Source organism: Coregonus clupeaformis, chromosome 30 (genome assembly GCF_020615455.1).
Source record: "Coregonus clupeaformis isolate EN_2021a chromosome 30, ASM2061545v1, whole genome shotgun sequence".
NCBI classification, from domain to species: Eukaryota; Metazoa; Chordata; class Actinopteri; order Salmoniformes; family Salmonidae; genus Coregonus; species Coregonus clupeaformis.
This window is the reverse complement of record NC_059221.1, coordinates 26744809-26764936: the sequence shown is the minus strand read 5'-3', so window position 1 is coordinate 26764936 and position 20128 is coordinate 26744809. Positions and strand designations below refer to the sequence as shown.

General features: G+C 43.5%; 1 protein-coding gene across 1 annotated transcript in view; it reads right to left on the bottom strand.

Moving 5' to 3' along the window:
• The window catches only part of nt5dc2 (5'-nucleotidase domain containing 2), a 34996-nt gene extending 15092 nt beyond the window's left edge, over positions 1-19904 (bottom strand). Inside the window, exons 1-5 of the mRNA XM_041856136.2 lie at positions 19364-19904; positions 6357-6541; positions 6170-6244; positions 6001-6056; positions 4923-5016 (exon numbers count right to left, since the gene is read on the bottom strand). Coding sequence (XP_041712070.1) covers positions 4923-5016; positions 6001-6056; positions 6170-6244; positions 6357-6541; positions 19364-19730 — 777 coding nt within the window. The 5' untranslated portion in view covers positions 19731-19904. The remainder of the gene's footprint in view (positions 1-4922; positions 5017-6000; positions 6057-6169; positions 6245-6356; positions 6542-19363) is intronic.
• Between the last annotated feature and the right edge of the window lie 224 nt (positions 19905-20128).

The window sequence follows — 20128 nt, the reverse complement described above, 5'->3', positions numbered from 1 at the left end:
TTATGGTGGAAAATAAGTATTTGGTCACCTACAAACAAGCAACATTTCTGGCTCTCACAGACCTGTAACTTCTTCTTTAAGAGGCTCCTCTGTCCTCCACTCGTTACCTGTATTAATGGCACCTGTTTGAACTTGTTATCAGTATAAAATACACCTGTCCACAACCTCAAACAGTCACACTCCAAACTCCACTACGGCCAAGACCAAAGAGCTGTCAAAGGACACCAGAAACAACATTGTAGACCTGCACCAGGCTGGGAAGACTGAATCTGCAATAGGTAAGCAGCTTGGTTTGAAGAAATCAACTGTGGGAGCAATTATTAGGAAATGGAAGACATACAAGACCACTGATAATCTCCCTCGATCTGGGGCTCCACGCAAGATCTCACCCTGTGGGGTCAAAATGATCACAAGAACGGTGAGCAAAAATCCCAGAACCACACGGGGGGACCTAGTGAATGACCTGCAGAGAGCTGGGACCAAAGTAACAAAGCCTACCATCAGTAACACACTACGCCGCCAGGGACTCAAATCCTGCAGTGCCAGACGTGTCCCCCTGCTTAAGCCAGTACATGTCCAGGCCCGTCTGAAGTTTGCTAGAGTGCATTTGGATTATCCAGAGAGGATTGGGAGAATGTCATATGGTCAGATCAAACCAAAATAGAACTTTTTGGTAAAAACTCAACTCGTCGTGTTTGGAGGACAAAGAATGCTGAGTTGCATCCAAAGAACACCATACCTACTGTGAAGCATGGGGGTGGAAACATCATGCTTTGGGGCTGTTTTTCTGCAAAGGGACCAGGACGACTGATCCGTGTAAAGGAAAGAATGAATGGGGCCATGTATCGTGAGATTTTGAGTGAAAACCTCCTTCCATCAGCAAGGGCATTGAAGATGAAACGTGGCTGGGTCTTTCAGCATGACAATGATCCCAAACATACTGCCCGGGCAACGAAGGAGTGGCTTCGTAAGAAGCATTTCAAGGTCCTGGAGTGGCCTAGCCAGTCTCCAGATCTCAACCCCATAGAAAATCTTTGGAGGGGAGTTGAAAGTCCGTGTTGCCCAGCGACAGCCCCAAAACATCACTGCTCTAGAGGAGATCTGCATGGAGGAATGGGCCAAAATACCAGCAACAGTGTGTGAAAACCTTGTGAAGACTTACAGAAAACGTTTGACCTGTGTCATTGCCAACAAAGGGTATATAACAAAGTATTGAGAAACTTTTGTTATTGACCAAATACTTATTTTCCACCATAATTTGCAAATAAATTCATTACAAATCCTACAATGTGATTTTCTGGATTTTTTTTCTCATTTTGTCTGTCATAGTTGACATGTACCTATGATGAAAATTACAGGCCTCTCAAAACGTTTTAAGTGGGAGAACTTGCACAATTGGTGGCTGACTAAATACTTTTTCCCCCCACTGTATTTATAATTTATTTTAAAATGTATATCCCATATCTGCACAAAATTGAAAGCTCTCTCTCACAACCCCTGCTCGCAGACACCAATGTGCTCTGGTATTCGCAACCATTTTCCTTTTTCACTCACTTAAGTCCACACTTTTCCAAACACAAAAAACACACATCCCACCTTCCATCACAATACACCCGCACAGACCCACACACTGTGCCTTCTATGTCCTCTGTTTGCTGTGTTTTTATCCCTACCATGTTGATTCTGAGTATGTTTGTGTTCCAGTTCCTTATATTTGAAGATGTATTATTTAGCTAATTATCCTTTCTTCTAATGCTGTCTTATCTATTTATAAAATACTATAAATAGAAAGTTGAATGCTAATTATTTTACAACATTCCCCATCTTGAATGGTGTAGTGTACTTGTAGTTTATTTCTTTATCAATTGTTGTATTTTATAGTATTCCTATGTTTTTTTTTATTACAATCCCTACCATTGGGTGTTCCATTATTCGACTCCTCTATGGGAACTTTGTAATATTTTGAAAAGGCATGGAGTAGTCTTGGTGTCTCGGAACATTTGGTTATCAATATACAGTTTATCGACTACGAGAGCTACACATTTCACTTTTAATCTATTCTCCTTGAAGAGTGGGTACATAATTTTGCGCCGTTCTGAAATTTCCTTCGGGAACTGATCATTCACACCTATTTTCGTGCCAGCAAGTCTTTTACCCAGGCTTTCAACCATTATTTCATCTTTAAAGAATGCAAATTTGGCAACGATTGCAGAAAAGTCACGGATTTTCAAACATACAATGCGTTCGGAAAGTATTCAGACCCCTTTACTTTTTCCATATTTTGTTACGTTACAGCCTTATTCTAAAATGTATTAAATTAAAGATGGGGTGGGGGTGGGGGGGCAGTGCAAATAGTCCGGGTAGCCATGATTAGCTGTTCAGGAGTCTTATGGCTTGGGGATAGAAGCTGTTGAGAAGTATTTTGGACCTAGACTTGGCACTCCGGTACCGCTTTCCGTGCGGTAGCAGAGAACAGTCTATGACTAGGGTGGCTGGAGTTTTGAGGGCCTTCCTCTGACACCGCCTGGTATAGAGGTCCTGGATGGCAGGAAGCTTGGCCCCAGTGATGTACTGGGTCGTACGCACTACCCTCTGTAGTGCCTTGCGGTTGGAGGCCGAACAGTTGCCATACCAGGCGGTGATGCAACCAGTCAGGATGCTCTCGATGGTGCAGATGTAGAATTTTTTGAGGATCTGAGGACCCATGCCAAATCATTTCAGTCTCCTGAGGGGGAATAGGCTTTGTCGTGCCCTCTTCACGACTGTCTTGGTGTGTTTGGATCATGATAGTTTGTTGGTGATGTGGACACCAAGTAACTTGAAGCTCTCAACCTGTTCCGTAGTCCACAAACATCTCCTTTGTCTTGGTTACGTTGAGGGAGAGGTTGTTATCCTGGCACCACACAGCCAGGTCTCTGACCTCCTCCCTATAGGCTGTCTCATCGTTGTCGGTGATCAGGCCTACCACTGTTGTGTCGTCGGCAAACTTAATGATGGTGTTGGAGTCGTGCCTGGCCATGCAGTCATGGGTGAACAGGGAGTACAGGAGGGGACTGAGCACGCACCCCTGAGGGGCCCCCGTGTTGAGGATCAGTGTGGCAGATGTGTTGTTACCTACCATTACCACCTGGGGGCGGCCCGTCAGGAAGTCCAGGATCCAGTTGCAGAGGGAGGTGTTTAGTCCCAGGATCCTTAGCTTAGTGATGAGCTTTGAGGGCACTATGGTGTTGAATGCTGAGCTGTAGTCAATGAATAGCATTCTCACGTAGGTGTTCCTTTTGTCCAGGTGGGAAAGGGCAGTGTGGAGTGAAATAGAGATTGCATCATCTGTGGATCTGTTGGGGCGGTATGCAAATTGCAGTGGGTCTAGGGTTTCTGGGATAATGGTGTTGATGTGAGCCATGACCAGCCTTTCAAAGCACTTCATGATCATCCTTGAGATGTTTCTACAACTCAAATTCAATTGATTGGACATGATTTGGAAAGGCACACACCTGTCTATATAAAGGTCCCACAGTTGACAGTGCATGTCATAGCAAAAACCAAGCCATGAGGTCGAAGGAATTGTCCGTAGATCTGGGGAAGGGTACCAAAACATTTCTGCAGCATTGAAGGTCCCCAAGAACACAGTGGCCTCCATCATTCTTAAATGGAAGAAGTTTGGAACCACCAAGACTCTTCCTAGGGCTGGCTGCCCAGCCAAACTGAGCAATCAGGGGAGAAGGGCCTTGGTCAGGGAGGTGACCAAGAACCCGATGGTCACTCTGACAGAGCTCCAGAGTTCCTCTGTGGAGATGGGAGAACCTTCCAGAAGGACAACCATCTCTGCAGCACTCCACCAATCAGGCCTTTATGGTAGTGGCGCCAGACTGAAGCCACTCCTCAGTAAAAGGCACATGACAGCCCGCTTGGAGTTTGCCAAAAGGCACCTAAAGACTCTCAGACCATGAGAAACAAGATTCTCTGGTCTGATGAAACCAAGATTGAACTCTTTGGCCTGAATGCCAAGCATCACGTCTGGAGGAAACCTGGCACCATCCCTATGATGAAGCATGGCTGTGGCAGCATCATGCTGTGGGGATGTTTTTCAGCGGCAGGGACTGGGAGACTAATCAGGATCGAGGCAAATATGAACGGAGCAAAGTACAGAGAGATCCTTGATGAAAACCTGCTCAAGAGTGCTCAGGACCTCAGACTGGGGCGAAGGTTCACCTTCCAACAAGACAACAGCCAAGACAACGCAGGAGTGGCTTCGGGACAAGTCTCTGAATGTCTTTGAGTGGCTCAGCCAGAGCCCAGACTTGAACCCAATCGAACATCTCTGGAGAGACCTGAAAATAGCTGTGCAGCAATGCTCCCCATCCACCCTGACAGAGCTTGAGAGGATCTGCAGAGAAGAATGGGAGAAACTCCCCAAATACAGGTGTGCCAAGCTTGTAGTGTCATACCCAAGAAGACTTGAGGCTGTAATCGCTGCCAAAGGTGCTTCAACAAAGTACTGAGTAAATGGTCTGAATACTGATGTAAATGTGATATGTTTTTTTTTTTTGTTATACATTTGGGGGGTTTAATCCATTTTAGAATAAGGCTGCAACGTAATAAAATGTGGAAAAATTGAAGGGGTCTGAATACTTTCTGAATACACTGTCCTTTCCATGTTCGTAGTTGCTTCCCTATAAGTCCAAGGGCTGTCTTACCCATTATTTCGGTCTTTGTGCTCTTGTCTTATAGTTCCTGGCATTGCAACATGAATGAATTACAATTGTGAACGATTTTATTTTTCTGTTTGTGCATTTGCATGTGCTTATTACCTAGTATTTTCTTGCTTTTTGAACATTTAGGCCTATAGGTGAAATATTTTCATGCACAGTCTCCGGTCCTTGTTTTTCATTTAAGGTAGAAGAATGTGGTGAAGTAATGACCTTTCCATAGAAGCCACTGACTTCCTCAAGAGGGACATGGTTAGTTCCACCGTAGAGCTCCAAAACCTCCTCATCTGGGACAGGCTTCAGACCCCTGTGGGAATCAACATCTCTCATTATAGTCTCTCTATTACAGAATTTAATCAATGACATAGCAATAGCAAAGAGTATTGTTATTAGAAAAAACGTAATGCGCAAAAGTCACCAGAAGGAGGAGGGTGGAGAGGACGGGACGAGCAGAGCGGTGAAACCAATAGACAGTGTGAACACCGTCCCGATTATAGTTTGGCTGGTGGTGCACTCGGTAGCTAGCAAGATTTGATAGTTCTCTGGTACTTCAAATGAATGAATCCCCGTCAGTTATGTTTAGTATCTGCATAGTTAATACCATCAGTAGCAAGCTACTGTTGCTAGCAACTTGGGGAATAATACATTTACACTTTTGAGCACCCTCTAAAAAGTTCTACTTTTCAACAGCTTACCTTGAAATAAAATGTCAATTCTCACCTCCCTCTCTTTCAACATCGGCAACTACACCACCGATGACAGTTCTGGCTTTTGCTTTGACTGTATGCTAGCAGGATAGTCCATACCTCCAATCATCTTTGCTGACAGCGATGTTTCGATAAGTGGATAAATTTGTCTAATTTAGCATGTATGGTAAAGCCTCAACCATTAGCTAACTCTTCCAATTCAAATGAGCTCTACAAAAAGTTAGTAAGGACAAAATGACTACAGCGCCAGCGATAAAAAGCCAAAATAGACACGTTGTAATTGAGAGGAGCGCCAAAGAGGACAGAGTTCACTACCCGCCCTGCTTCAGTTGGATCATTAAAAACAAAGCATTCTGAAATAAATCACACGCCTCAAGTTATTCTTATTTCATTGTGTTACTATTTTTCGCAAATTTTTCTTACTTATTTTTTTAAAACTCTGCATTGTTGGTTAAGGGTTCCTAAGTAAGCATTTCACTGTAAGGTCTACTACACCTGTTGTATTCGGCGCATGTGACTAATACAATTTGATTGGTGAGTTTAGGCCTTTCGTTTTCCATATATTCACCCAGCAAGTGTCTCACCTGTATACAGTCCCCAGCTGGATGTAATGGAAGGCATCAATTTTCATCAACAGTCCCTGCATGAAAAAATATCATTTCATTGCCTGAACTACCATTTCACTCTAGTTCCACTCTCAAACTTTTCGCTTTGAATGTTTATAAGCTTTCATACACAAATAAAAGCACTTACCTTCTGAATGTCATAGTGGAGACCACGTGCAGCGAAGTTGGGAATATAGTCATACTTGCCAATGCCCTCTGGATACTGTGAATTAAAAGTAACAATTTAAATTCAATCAAACAATAAACAACGTGCATCATGACCATTTGTATGAGGATATATGAGGCAAACAGCATCACATTTCCATCAAACTAACCTTGTAGTGTTTGACAAGGAATTCTCGAGCTGTATTGTAGATCATTGTATCAAGAGTGTTGGAGTACAAAGCAAGTGTGTAGTCATAATCAAAGCCATAGATTTCTACTTTGTCCAAGTCAACCTCATTGTTGGCATGGATGATGGAGGGGTTCAGTAAGTTACATACACCTGGAGGAATCAAATCTGCAGAAAAGGAGGGGGAGGCATTACACAAAAATAAAAAATCTAACATGATCCATCTTCAATGCATTGTGTGGGTAAACTGAAGAGTCTGGGCTTACAATTTTGGGCCGTAAATTGTCTATAGTTCAAAATGGCCAAATATGTATTTCATTAGGCTATTAACATTGCACTCACAGTTAGCACATAATTCAGAATTTATTACAGAAATAATCATTGGAATGGGAGGGGGGGTGTTAGTCTTTTCTAATAAGGTTTATTTATGGAAATGTAATGCTGTTTGCCAGCAGCATAACGCCCTGCATCCCACTGATGGCTTGCCTCTGAAGCTAAGCAGGGTTGGTCCTGGTTAGTCCCTGGATGGGAGACCAGATGCTGCTGGAAGTGGTTTTAGACAGCCAGTACGAGGCACTCTTCCTCTGGTCTTTTGGATGGGATGTTAAATGGGTGTCTTGACTCTCTGTGGTCACTAAAGATCTCATGGCACTTATCGTAAGAGTAGGGGTGTTAACCCCGGTGTCCTGGCTAAATTCCCAATCTGGCCCTCATACCATCATGGCCACCTAATCATCCCCAGCTTCCAATTGGCTCATTCCTCTCCGCGTAACTATTTCCAATGTCTTTGCTGTAAATGAGACTGAGAACACATTTAACTTACCTGATAAAATGTAAACCTTATTCTAATAAAGGGGGGAATTTCTAGCTGGGCGATATGGCCAAAATATCATATCACAGTATTTATCTAATATGATGGTATTTAACAATATTATGTTTCTGAATAATACAATTTCTAGATGGTTGTTTGTTTAGCAACACAACCGACGCGTGCACAACTACAGGGCAAAACTGACAGGGTTGGCTTCGATTGTTGACAACGTGAACTATATTTATTCTCCAATGTTTATTAAAAACATAAATACATTTGCACAATGAGCTCTTGCTGTCACGCAAATACATCGTTACAGTTGTTGGGTAGCTAGCTAGCAAATGTTTGCCATATTAGCATTGACATGAAAATCAGTCAAAACATGACATGGTATCAAGAACAAGATGAAACAAGTCACTTATGATTCCCCACATGGCAGTTTCTTGACATTGTTGGTAGCTATCTGGCCATCCAGAATCACAACAACTCACAGACTCCTTCCCCATTGAAGAATGCGCATCGTTTTCGTGACATTATCAGCTAACCCATCTACAGTGCCTTCGGAAAGTATTCAGACCTCTTGACTTTTTCCACATTTTGTTAGGTTACAGCCTTATTCTAAAATGTATTAAATCATTTTTCCCCCTCATCAATCTACACACAATACCCCATAATGACAAAGCAAAAACAGGTTTTTAGAAATTGTTGCTAATAAAACTAAAACAGAAATATCCAATTTACATCAGTATTCAGACCATTTACTCAGTACTTTGTTGAAGCACCGTTGGCAGCAATTACAGCCTCCAGTCTTCTTGGGTATGACACTACAAGCTTGGCACACCTGTATTTGGGGAGTTTCTCCCATTCTTCTCTGCAGATCCTCTCAAGCTCTGTCAGGTTGGATGGGGAGCATTGCTGCACAGCTATTTTCAGGTCTCTCCAGAGATGTTCGATTGGGTTCAAGTCCGGGCTCTGGCTGGGCCACTCAAGGACATTCAGAGACTTGTCCCGAATCCACTCCTGCGTTGTCATGGCTGTGTGCTTAGGGTTGTTGTCCTGTTGGAAGGTGAACCTTCGCCCCAGTCTGAGGTCCTGAGCGCTCTGGAGCAGGTTTTCATCAAGGATCTCGCTGTACTTTGCTCCGTTTATCTTTGCCTCGATCCTGACTAGTCTACCAGTCCCTGCCGTTGAAAAACATCCCCATAGCATGATGCTGCCACAACCATGCTTCACCGTAGGGACAGGTTTCCTCCAGACGTGACACTTGGCATTCAGGCCAAATAGTTCAATCTTGGTTTCATCAGACCAGAGAATCTTGTTTCTCATGGTCTGAGAGTCTTTAGGTGCCTTTTGGCAAACTCCAAGCGGGCTGTCATGTGCCTTTTAGTGAGGAGTGGCTTCCGTCTGGCCACTCTACCATAAAGGCCTGATTGGTGGAGTGCTGCAGAGATGGTTGTCCTTCTGGAAGGTTCTCCCATCTCCACAGAGGAACTCTAGATCTCTGTCAGAGTGACCATCAGGTTCTTGGTCACCTCCCTGACCAAGGCCCTTCTCCCCTGATTGCTCAGTTTGGCCGGGTGGCCAGCTCTAGGAAGAGTCTTGGTGGTTCCAAACTTCTTCCATTTAAGAATGATGGAGGCCACTGTGTTCTTGGGGACCTTCAATGCTGCAGAAATGTTTTTGTACCCTTCCGCAGATCTGTTCCTCAACACAATCCTGTCTCTGAGCTTTACGGACAATTCCTTCGACCTCATGGCATGGTTTTTGCTCTGACATGCACTGTCAACATTTTTACATTTTAGTCATTTAGCAGACGCTCTTATCCAGAGCGACTTACAGTTAGTGAATACATATATATTTTTTTTTATACTGCCCCCCCGTGGGAATCAAACCCACAACCCTGGCGTTGCAAACGCCATGCTCTATCAACTGAGCTACATCCCTGCCGGCCATTCCCTCCCCTACCCTGGACGACGCTGGGCCAATTGTGCGCCGCCCATGAGTCTCCCGGTCGCGGCCGGCTGCGACAGAGCCTGGATTCGAACCAGGATCTCTAGTGGCACAGTTAGCACTGCGATGCAGTGCCTTAGACCACTGCGCCACTCAGGAGTACAACCGTGGGACCTTTTATAGACAGGTGTGTTCCTTTCCAAATCATGTCCAATCAATTGAATTTACCACAGGTGAACTCCAATCAAATTGTAGAAACATATCAAGGATGATCAATGGAAACAGGATGCACCTGAGCTCAATTTCGAGTCTCATAGTAAAGGGTCTGAATACCTACAGTGGGGAGAACAAGTATTTGATACACTGCCGATTTTGCAGGTTTTCCTACTTACAAAGCATGTAGAGGTCTGTAATTTTGATCATAGGTACACTTCAACTGTGAGAGACGAAAATCCAGAAAATCACATTGTATGATTTTTAGGTAATTAATTTGCATTTTATTGCATGACATAAGTATTTGATACATCAGAAAAGCAGAACTTAATATTTGGTACAGAAACCTGTTTGCAATTACAGAGATCATACGTTTCCTTTAGGTCTTGACCAGGTTTGCACACACTGCAGCAGGGATTTTGGCCCACTCCTCCATACAGACCTTCTCCAGATCCTTCAGGTTTCGGGGCTGTTGCTGGGCAATACAGACTTTCAGCTCCCTCCAAAGATTTTCTATTGGGTTCAGGTCTGGAGACTGGCTAGGCCACTCCAGGACCTTGAGATGCTTCTTACGGAGCCACTCCTTAGTTGCCCTGGCTGTGTGTTTCTGGTCGTTGTCATGCTGGAAGACCCAGCCACGACCCATCTTCAATGCTCTTACTGAGGGAAGGAGGTTGTTGGCCAAGATCTCGCGATACATGGCCCCATCCATCCTCCCCTCAATACGGTGCAGTCGTCCTGTCCCCTTTGCAGAAAAGCATCCCCAAAGAATGATGTTTCCACCTCCATGCTTCACGGTTGGGATGGTGTTCTTGGGGTTGTACTCATCCTTCTTCTTCCTCCAAACACGGCGAGTGGAGTTTAGACCAAAAAGCTATATTTTTGTCTCATCAGACCACATGACCTTCTCCCATTCCTCCTCTGGATCATCCAGATGGTCCTTGGCAAACTTCAGATGGGCCTGGACATGCGCTGGCTTGAGCAGGGGGACCTTGCGTGCGCTGGCTTGAGCAGGGGGACCTTGCGTGCGCTGCAGGGTTTTAATCCATGACGGCGTAGTGTGTTACTAATGGTTTTCTTTGAGACTGTGGTCCCAGCTCTCTTCAGGTCATTGACCAGGTCCTGCCATGTAGTTCTGGGCTGATCCCTCACCTTCCTCATGATCATTGATGCCCCATGAGGTGAGATCTTGCATGGAGCCCCAGACTGAGGATGATTGACCGTCATCTTGAATTTCTTCCATTTTCTAATAATTGCGCCAACAGTTGTTGCCTTCTCACCAAGCTGCTTACCTATTGTCCCGTAGCCCATTCCAGCCTTGTGCAGGTCTACAATTTTATCCCTGATGTCCTTACACAGCTCTCTGGTCTTGGCCATTGTGGAGAGGTTGGAGTCTGTTTGATTGAGTGTGTGGACAGGTGTCTTTTATACAGGTAACGAGTTCAAACAGGTGCCGTTAATACAGGTAATGAGTGGAGAACAGGAGGGCTTCTTAAAGATAAACTAACAGGTCTGTGAGAGCCGGAATTCTTACTGGTTGGTAGGTGATCAAATACTTATGTCATGCAATAAAATGCAAATTAATTACTTAAAAATCATACAATATGATACTGGATTTTTGTTTTAGATTCCGTCTCTCACAGTTGAAGTGTACCTATGATAAAAATTACAGACCTCTACGTGCTTTGTAAGTAGGAAAACCTGCAAAATCGGCAGTGTATCAAATACTTGTTCCCCCCACTGTATGTAACTAAGGTATTTGTTATTTTCTTTGAAAACATTTCTAAAAATGTCTAAAAACCTGTTTTCGCTTCGTCACTATGGGGTATTGTGTCTAGATTGCTGAGGAAATGTTTTTATTTAATCCATTTTAGAATAAGGCTGTAACGTAAAACAAAATGTGGAAAAAGTCATGGGATCTTTTGTAGCCTCAAACACTGGTACACAACCAATGATTTTTATTTGCATAGTTATTTGATAAATTCCAACATTAACTTCCGGAATGTATCCATTTCTTTATTTCCTGCACTAATTTGTTATAATTTACACACTGTCACTTTTTTTGTCTTAGTATGCCTCCATTGCTTCAATTGCAGTTCTTACTTTCGCCACTAGGGGTAGTCTGACGATTTCCGGGGGTCTATTTGGCAAGGTTACCCTCCCGAAGTTGTTGACTAGAAAGTTAGGTAGCTACAGAAGTCCAAAGAGGACGTATCAATAAATAAATACAAATATTTCTCTCATGATCGCCACATTAAAGTTGCTTTGTCGGGATCACAAGATAATCAAACGTGCCACGCATCATCCATTAATTTGTTCAGATACACGATAACCACCTCATCAAGGAGCCCTGTGGATACTTTGATAGCAATGTGCATTTGTGTTTGGAGCTCAGTACTAGTTTATAAGTTAGAATGTTAGCAAGCTAAATGTCCCTTACCTTGAGCTAAGAGCTCTCAGGGGAGCTAAGCCCTCGTGGGGCATTTAAGCCCTGAACGATGCCTGACAAGCAGCACTGTCTCCCAGGCTGTGTTCTGCCCCCAAGACCACAGCAAATCTTATGCAAGGCGATATCTATACTGGTTGTTAGCTTGCATGACTGATATGTGTATAATTATAAAAAAGGGACAGTTCATGTATTATGGATAATATTTACATTTACAGGGGGTGAGCTCCATTCCTGACAGACTGATCAGATTCAATAGCAGTCTCAGAGGCTCATAAATCAGGATGCTGTCTTGCATGATGTTTTATAGGCAAGGCTCCTTACAGGCAGATTAGCTGTCAAAGTGCTTCACAGGCAGATTAGCTGTCAGAGCTTGATATGATGATTCATATAATCCAGAGTGGATGAGCTCTATTCCTGCAAGCTGAGTGGATGAGCTCTATTCCTGCAAGCTGAGTGGATGAGCTCTATTCCTGCAAGCTGATCAGATTCAATAGCAGCCAGCCTCAGAGGCTGATAAATCAGATATCAGGATGCTGTGTTGTACACTGTTTCATATGTAAGGCTCCTTGCAGACAGCATCCTAACTTATCAGCCTCTGAGGCTGCTATTGAATCTGATCAAGCTTTGAGGCTGAAATTGAATCTGATCAGCCTGTCAGGAATGGAGCTCACCCACTCTGTAAATGTAAATATTATCCATAAAACATGAAGTGTCCCTTACAATTATATACATCAGTTATGCAAGCTAACGACCCGCATAGATAACAAGATATCTATCTAGCTAACAAGACTACCTAGCTCGCTCACAAGACTAGCCAAGTTAGCTGCGTTGTTGCTTGCATGTGACTGGCTGTGGTCTTGGGGGTGGCACACAGCCTGGGAGACAGTGCTGCCTGTCAGGCATCGTTCAGAGTTTAAATTCCCCACGAGGACTTAGCTCCCCTGAGAGCGCTTAGCTCAAGGTAAGGGACATTTAGCTTGCTAACATTCTAACTTATAAATTCAGGACCATTTTCTTACTTGCCATAATTTTTCAGTCATTACTGAATTATTTAAAAGGTGCAATATGCAATAATTGCTCAGCCACTTCCTGGTTGCTGAAATTAATAATAGTTTGCCTAATTTCAGGTTGTGACAAAACAAGCACGTAGAGTGTAGAGAATCATTGTACCATGTAAACCGCTGTGAAATATATTTTCAAGAAACAAAAATATAGTATTTTCAGCTGCTTGAAGTAAAAGACGCAAAAACGAAACTTAAGAACGGGAAGCATAGAAATAGTGCACATAGAACAGATATACCGCTTCTTTGACAGTTTGTGCAGAAATTATTTGGTTGTGCAAACCCACAGTTTCATCAGCTCTCCGGGTGGCTCGTCTCAGACCATCCCGCAGGTGAAGAAGCCAGATGTGGAGGTCCTGGGCTGGCGTGGTTACATGTGGTCTGTGGTTGTGAGGCCGGTTGGACATACTGCCAAATTCTCTAAAACGACGTTGGAGGCGGCTTATAGTAGGGAAATGAACATTCAATACTCTGGCAACAGCTCTGGTGGACATTCCTGCATGCCAATTTCACACTCCCTCAAAACTTGAGACATCTGTGGCATTGTGTTGTGACAAAACTGCACATTTTAGAGTGACCGTTTATTGTCCCCAGCACAAGGTGCACCTGTGTAATGATCATGCTGTTTAAAATCAGCTTTCCTGATATGCCACACCTGTTAAGCATATGGATTATCTTGGCAAATAAAAAATGCACAACATTTGATAAATAAGCTTTTTGTGCGTATATAATATTTCTGGGATCTTTTATTTTAGCTCATGAAACATGGGACCAACACTTTACATGTTGTGTTTATATTTTTGTTCAGTATAGTTTACATGTTGGCAACAATCCTTTGATTCTACGCAAACCCCGCTTGTTCTTTTCCAAGGTTGCACACGCATCGGTTTTGTTGCTAAACAACCCACCCATCTATACACTTTCAGTTGGGAAAAAAACGTACATATTTTAGACAAGTAGCCTAGAAAAAAGAAGGAAGGAAAGCGCTGCTAGGTTACACAACAGGTCTTTGTAAATAGAAGGTGCTCTTTGGTAACAGGGGATCATTGGATTTTAAAAAGCAAGGAGGATCATAAACACAATCTTCATATTTGTATGACATTTTCAAATGGAACACTTTTTCCCCCTCACACCTTTGGCAGCATGGCCTTCTTCAGGAAGTACAAAGATACAGTGATGTCTTTTGAACAACCCTGATTTCATTTATTTATATATTAGCCACCAGATCCTCTTGCTTACAGCTGCAAACAGTTCAAAAAACCTGTTTTTGCTTTGTCATTATGGGGTATTGTGTGTAGATTGATGAGGGGAAAAAATAATTTAATCAATTTTAGAATAAGGCTGTAACGTAACAAAATGTGGAAAAAGTCAAGGGGTCTGAATACTTTCCCAACACACTGTATGTTTGAAAATACGCTGACTTTTCTGCATCCTCCCAATTCAGAATACATAATTTTCACTGTCATGGCACGCTTTGTTTAATAGCTATTGAAGATTGAAAGCCGGAATAATTTTTTCCCCTCTAAACTTCAACAACAAAAAAAGCTATGGATTTTTCTCCATCCTCCTCTGATTTAGGATATATCATTTTCATAGTCATGGCACGCTTTGTTTAATAGCTATTGATGAGAGAAAACCGAATATCCAATATAAAACTAATTTTACCTTTGTCTAAAATTCGCTAGCTAGCAAACCAACAACTGTAACGATGTATTTGAGAGACAAAAAGTGCTCATTGTGCACATTTCTTTATGTTTTCCAATAAAGATTTAGAGGAAATATAGATCGAACAAAAATATAAACAACAATTTAATAGATTTTACTGAGTTACAGTTCATTTAAGGAAATCAGTCAATTGAAATAAATAAATTAGGCCCTACTCAATGGATTTCACATGACTAGGAATAAAGATATGCATCGGTTGGTCACAGATACCTTAAAAAAAAGGTAGGGGAGTGGATCAGAACACCAGTCAGTATCTGGTGTGACCACCATTTGCCTCATGCAGCACAACACATCTCCTTCGCATAGAGTTGATCAGGCTGTTGATTGTGGCCTGTGGAATGTTGCCCCACTCCTCTTCAATGGCTGTGCAAAGTTGCTGGATATTACCCAGTACAGTTGAAACCTGGATTCATCCATGAAGAGCACACTTCTCCAGCGTGCCAGTGGCCATCGAAGGTGAGCATTTGCCCACTGAAGTTGGTTACGACGCCAAACTGCAGTCAGGTCAGGATCCTGGTGAGGACGACGAGCACGCAGATGAGATTCCCTGAGCCGGTTTCTGACAGTTTGTGCATCAATTCTTTGGTTGTGCAAACCCAGTTTCATCAGCTGTCGCGGTGCCTCGTCTCAGACCATCCCACAGTTGAAGAAGCCAGATGTGGAGGTCCTGGGCTGGCGTGGTTACACGTGGTCTGCGGTTGTGAGGCTGGTTGGACGTACTGCCAAATTCTCTAAAACGATGTTGGATGCGGCTTATGTTAGAGAAATTAACATTCAATTATCTGGCAACAGCTCTGGTGGACATTCCTGCAGTCAGCATGCCAAGTTCATGCTCCCTCAAAACTTGAGACATCTGTGGGATTGTGTTGTGACAATACTGCACATTTTAGAGTGGTCGTTTATTGTCCCCAGCACAAGGTGCACCTGTGTAATGATCGTGCTGTTTAATCAGCTTCTTGATATGCCATACCTGTCAAGCGGATGGATTATCTTGGCAAAGGAAAAATGCTCACTAACAGGGATGTAAACAAATTTGTGCACATAATGTGAGAAATAAGCTTTTTGTGCATATGGAACATTTCTGGGATCTTTTATTTTAGCTCATGAAATATGGGACCAACACTTTACATGTCGCGTTTATATTTTTGTTCAATATAGTTTACATGTTGGCAACAATCCTTTGATTCTACGCAAACCCAGCCTGTTCTGCTCCAAGGTTGCACTCATCGGTTTTGTTGCTAAACAATCCACTTTCAGTTGGCAAAAAAAACATACATATTTTAGGCAATTAGCCTAGAAAAAAAGGAAGGAAAGCACTGCTTGGTTACACAATAGGTCTTTGTAAATAGAAGGTACTCTTTGGTAAAAGGGGGCAATTGGATTTTAAAAAGCAAGGAGGACCAAGACACTGTTCATATTTGTATGACATTTTCATTTGGAACAAATGTTTTTTTTTTAAATGACATGTTTGGCAGTATGGCCTTCTTCAGGAAGTACAAAGATACAGTGATGTCTTTTGAACAAATGATGTTCCAATCAACCCTGATTTTATTTGCTTACAGCTGCACTAGGATCAGACAGCATTCCTGTGTATATTAAGACACCACGAAGCCGGTGCGAGGTATGACTCGGAAAATGTACCTCAATCCAGGGATGAGAAATGTGTTGTACTCCGAATTGTTCCATTATCCCAACTGTTACACCGAGAAGAATGAACAACTGCTGTGCCTGAATCGACTAGCGCCTTACACTGGGGAACATCCATGTGCTCAGGAAAGGAGACAAGTATTTTACAGTGCGCAGCAGAGGGCTCTGAACGAGTGTGGGTGTTCGATACTTGGGGTGATGCTTGAGTGCCCTGCCTGCCGCCTCCAGGCCCAAAAGAACGTTGACTACGACGTGTGACTGTCACTCGGCCGGCAGACCCCTACCAGGACGTCCTCTGGCTGCCAGCAGGTTGTCCAACCGAATGGCCATGTCCACCAGTTTATCGAAGGACAACATGATGTCCCGGCAGGCTAGCTCCCGTCGGACGTCCTTCCGCAGATGGCACCGGAAATGGTCGATCAGGGCCCGCTCATTCTACCCGGACCCCGCTGCCAGCGTACGAAACTCCAACGCAAAGTCCTGCACGGTCCTCGTCCCCTGCCTCAGGTGGACCAGTCGATCACCCGCCTCTCGACCCTCGGGCGGGTGGTCGAATACTGCCCGAAAGAGGCGAGCGAACTCCCTGTAGTCCTCCAATGCGGCTCCTTCTTCGTTCCACACCGTGTTGGCCCACTCCAGGGCTTTCCCACAGAGACAGGAAACAAGGACGGACACCTTCTCCCGCTCCGATGGTGCCGGCCTGATGCTGACGAAGTAAAGCTCCAATTGGAGGAGGAATCCCTGGCACAGCGCTGCTGTCCCCTCAAACGCCCGTGGTCGGGATATCTGGATCCCTTCTGGTGCTGGGGTGTAGGTGGCTGGATCCGGTTGGCCAGCTGGTCTCGACAGATCGGGTCTGCTCCTCTCCAGGTGTTGGACGACCTGAAGAACCCGATCCATCGCTTCCCCCAAGCTGGCCAGCATCGTGGAGTGCTCCTGGACCCGTGCCACGACTCCAGGCATGCGCTCTTCTCCCACTGACTCAATAGCGGGTGGGTGATTCTGTGATGCGTGTGATAGAAGGAGTCAGGCGCAGGAGAGTAATATGCATCGAAATAGTTTATTCCGTCGATAAACAGTTGTGCAAGCATGCGACAACAAAACTCAGGCACAGGGGAAATATCTACCCTGGCAACAACAAGGTAAGGGTAGCTCAACCGAGCTACACACAGCTCACTACAAACAATCACCCACACAGACAAGGAAGCAGAGGAAACACTTATTGACTAATTGGGGATAAGGACCAGGTGTGTGTGATGAATTAGACAAGACAAGTGGAGTGATGATAAATGGATCAGCAGCTGCTAGTAAGCCGGTGACGAACCACGAAACCTGCCCGAACAAGGATCTTGAGCGCTGCGCGAGTGGAAATTTGAAATGGAAGTTATGGAACTCCCTTGCGTGCTTCTGTTATCGGGAAAAGTCCACAATGAAACTGACATTAAAATGTGGAGAATGATACATTTGCATCTGTTGGCCATCCATTTCTATGCCTATGTAAGCTACTGTAGCCTACCATTTTATAAAATAAATATATTGAAATGACGATATCACTGGAGCCATTGCAAATCAATTTGTGCCATTTGTGTTGCCTACCTTGAGCTGGCAAACAGATTTAATAAATTGCCTATAACTTCAGTTTATTGTTGTTGTAGCCTTGTGTTATTATGCAATGGGTAGTTTAGTTAATGAAATTGGAAGTTATCAATTGTGATCATGGTTACAGTTCTATCGCAATTGCCGATCAGCTGTTGTTAGAATGCATTAGATTGAAGGTAACAGCCAGTCAGATCAGTTTATATCCATATTATTAATATTTGATTAAGTGATTGAAATTACATTTTAGTCATTTAGCAGACGCTCTTATCCAGAGCGACTTACAGTTAGTGAATGCATAAAAGGGATTTAAAAAATAAATTAAAAAATGTCATACTGGCCCCCCGTGGGAAATGAACCCACATCCCTGCCGGCCAAACCCTCCCCTACCTTGGACGACGCTGGACCAATTGTGCGCCGCACATGGGTCTCCCGGTCGCGACAGAGCCTGGACTCGAACCAGGATCTCTAGTGGCACAGCTAGCACTGCGATGCAGTGCCTTAAACCACTGCACCACTCGGGAGTGCAACCCGATCCTCAGTAGCCTATTCCAGCAGGCTATTGGGCAACGGAAGCACTTCTACCATGAAATCTCCTCGCTATTCATGTTGAATAAATTAGTCTGTCAATTTGAACTAAGCAAGCTGCCTAGGCTTCTGTGAATGCTATTTGAAATTAGATGTAGGCCTATCAGGGGCTATAGGCTACCTGCATCTAGCTAACCAAACCATGGCAAAGTTGAATTACAATCTTAAACCCAGGTTTTGGTCAGTAGGCCTAGCCTATGCCTATTGAAAAGACACGTCAATCTCCCAAATAGGCCATTTATAACAGTTTGCAGTCTTAACATCTGGCACATAATAACGGCACAACTGCCAGAAAATAGCATAACATTCAAGTTTAAAAAGGGTGAATTATCTTTTCTCTTGCAACATATTCAAATTATTTTATTAGTCACATTAGCTCTCAATAATTATTATTTTGATGGAAAACCGAATTTTGCTTCTTAGGGTCGTTAGAAGTTAAGTCGAGATTCCTTCTCAATTCCCTCATAACCTTATGGAGAAAGTGTCTATTGGCTAAATATGGCAACTCCTTTCTTGCTGCAGAAAAACAAATTTGGCCTACTTTTCAGGCCTTGTGGTCGGGTTTTGAGTAGTCATTGGGCTACACATTTTTGCTAGACCTAGCAAACCTGACGAACTGTTTGGCTAACACTGCCATTCCAAAATGGCTGCTGTGCCTTCTGCTACCTAGTATGAGAACAAAAAGTACAGGTTTCTGGAAAAAACAGCAGTTGTTCAATCTCCTAAGTGTAACAGTTGGGATAACAGGACAATTCCGAGTACAACGCATTTCTTATCCCTAGATTGAAACACATTTTCTGAGCGATATCTTACACCAGCTCTGTGGCGTATTAATAGGCTATAAACAGGAATGCTGTCTAACCCTAGTGCAGCTGTAAGCAAGCGGGTCAGATCTGCTGGCTAATATTACATTTTAGGCAAGCTTTAAACATTACATAAAAACATCTTACCGTGCACAAGTCGTTTCATCTCATTATACCTTGACCAAAGGTAAGTCTTGGAGTCAATCTTGGGTGCTGTAGTGAATGCCCTTTCAGACAATGTCTGCGACACCTCCTTACGTTTCTTGCCCGCGACTTGTCTGTGATTTGCGGGTGATGAAGAAGTTGGGATGGCTGGGGACCCTGCAGGCTGGATACCTGAATTTGATCCACAACTTTGACCATCTTCGCAGCATTTTCCTATTTGGGTGGTCGGACCTCTAGATGCCACGTTACCACAATACGCAACAGACGTTTTTAAAACTTTGCAAAGCGAAGCTGACTTACTTTTCTGCAATAACGCATGGCTAAACGTTCTTATTTTTTGACAGGACATTACTACCTGGCATTTATCAGAGTATCTTCAGAACGCTATCTCATTCAACCCAAGATGTAGGCGACAGTTGATATAGTAGCCACTGAGTCAGATGCACAAGAAAAACAGCGTATCAACGGAGAGTATGCTATCTATATACTGAGACGGTCTCAATGCTCTAACAAAGGGAATAAATATCCGCAAAGGAGGCGGGAACAGGCGGGAACATTCTAGCCAATGAGAGGGCAGATTCGCATGTAAACAACTTAACCAATGTAGCCAGGGACACATTCTTTTGAAAAACGTTATTGATGTTGCAGATTTAAATTACATCAATATAGCCTAAATTATTCCTTATTCAACAGAGAGGCATGTTTGTTCAACATATAATATTTATATCTGAACTTTCCAAAACGTTG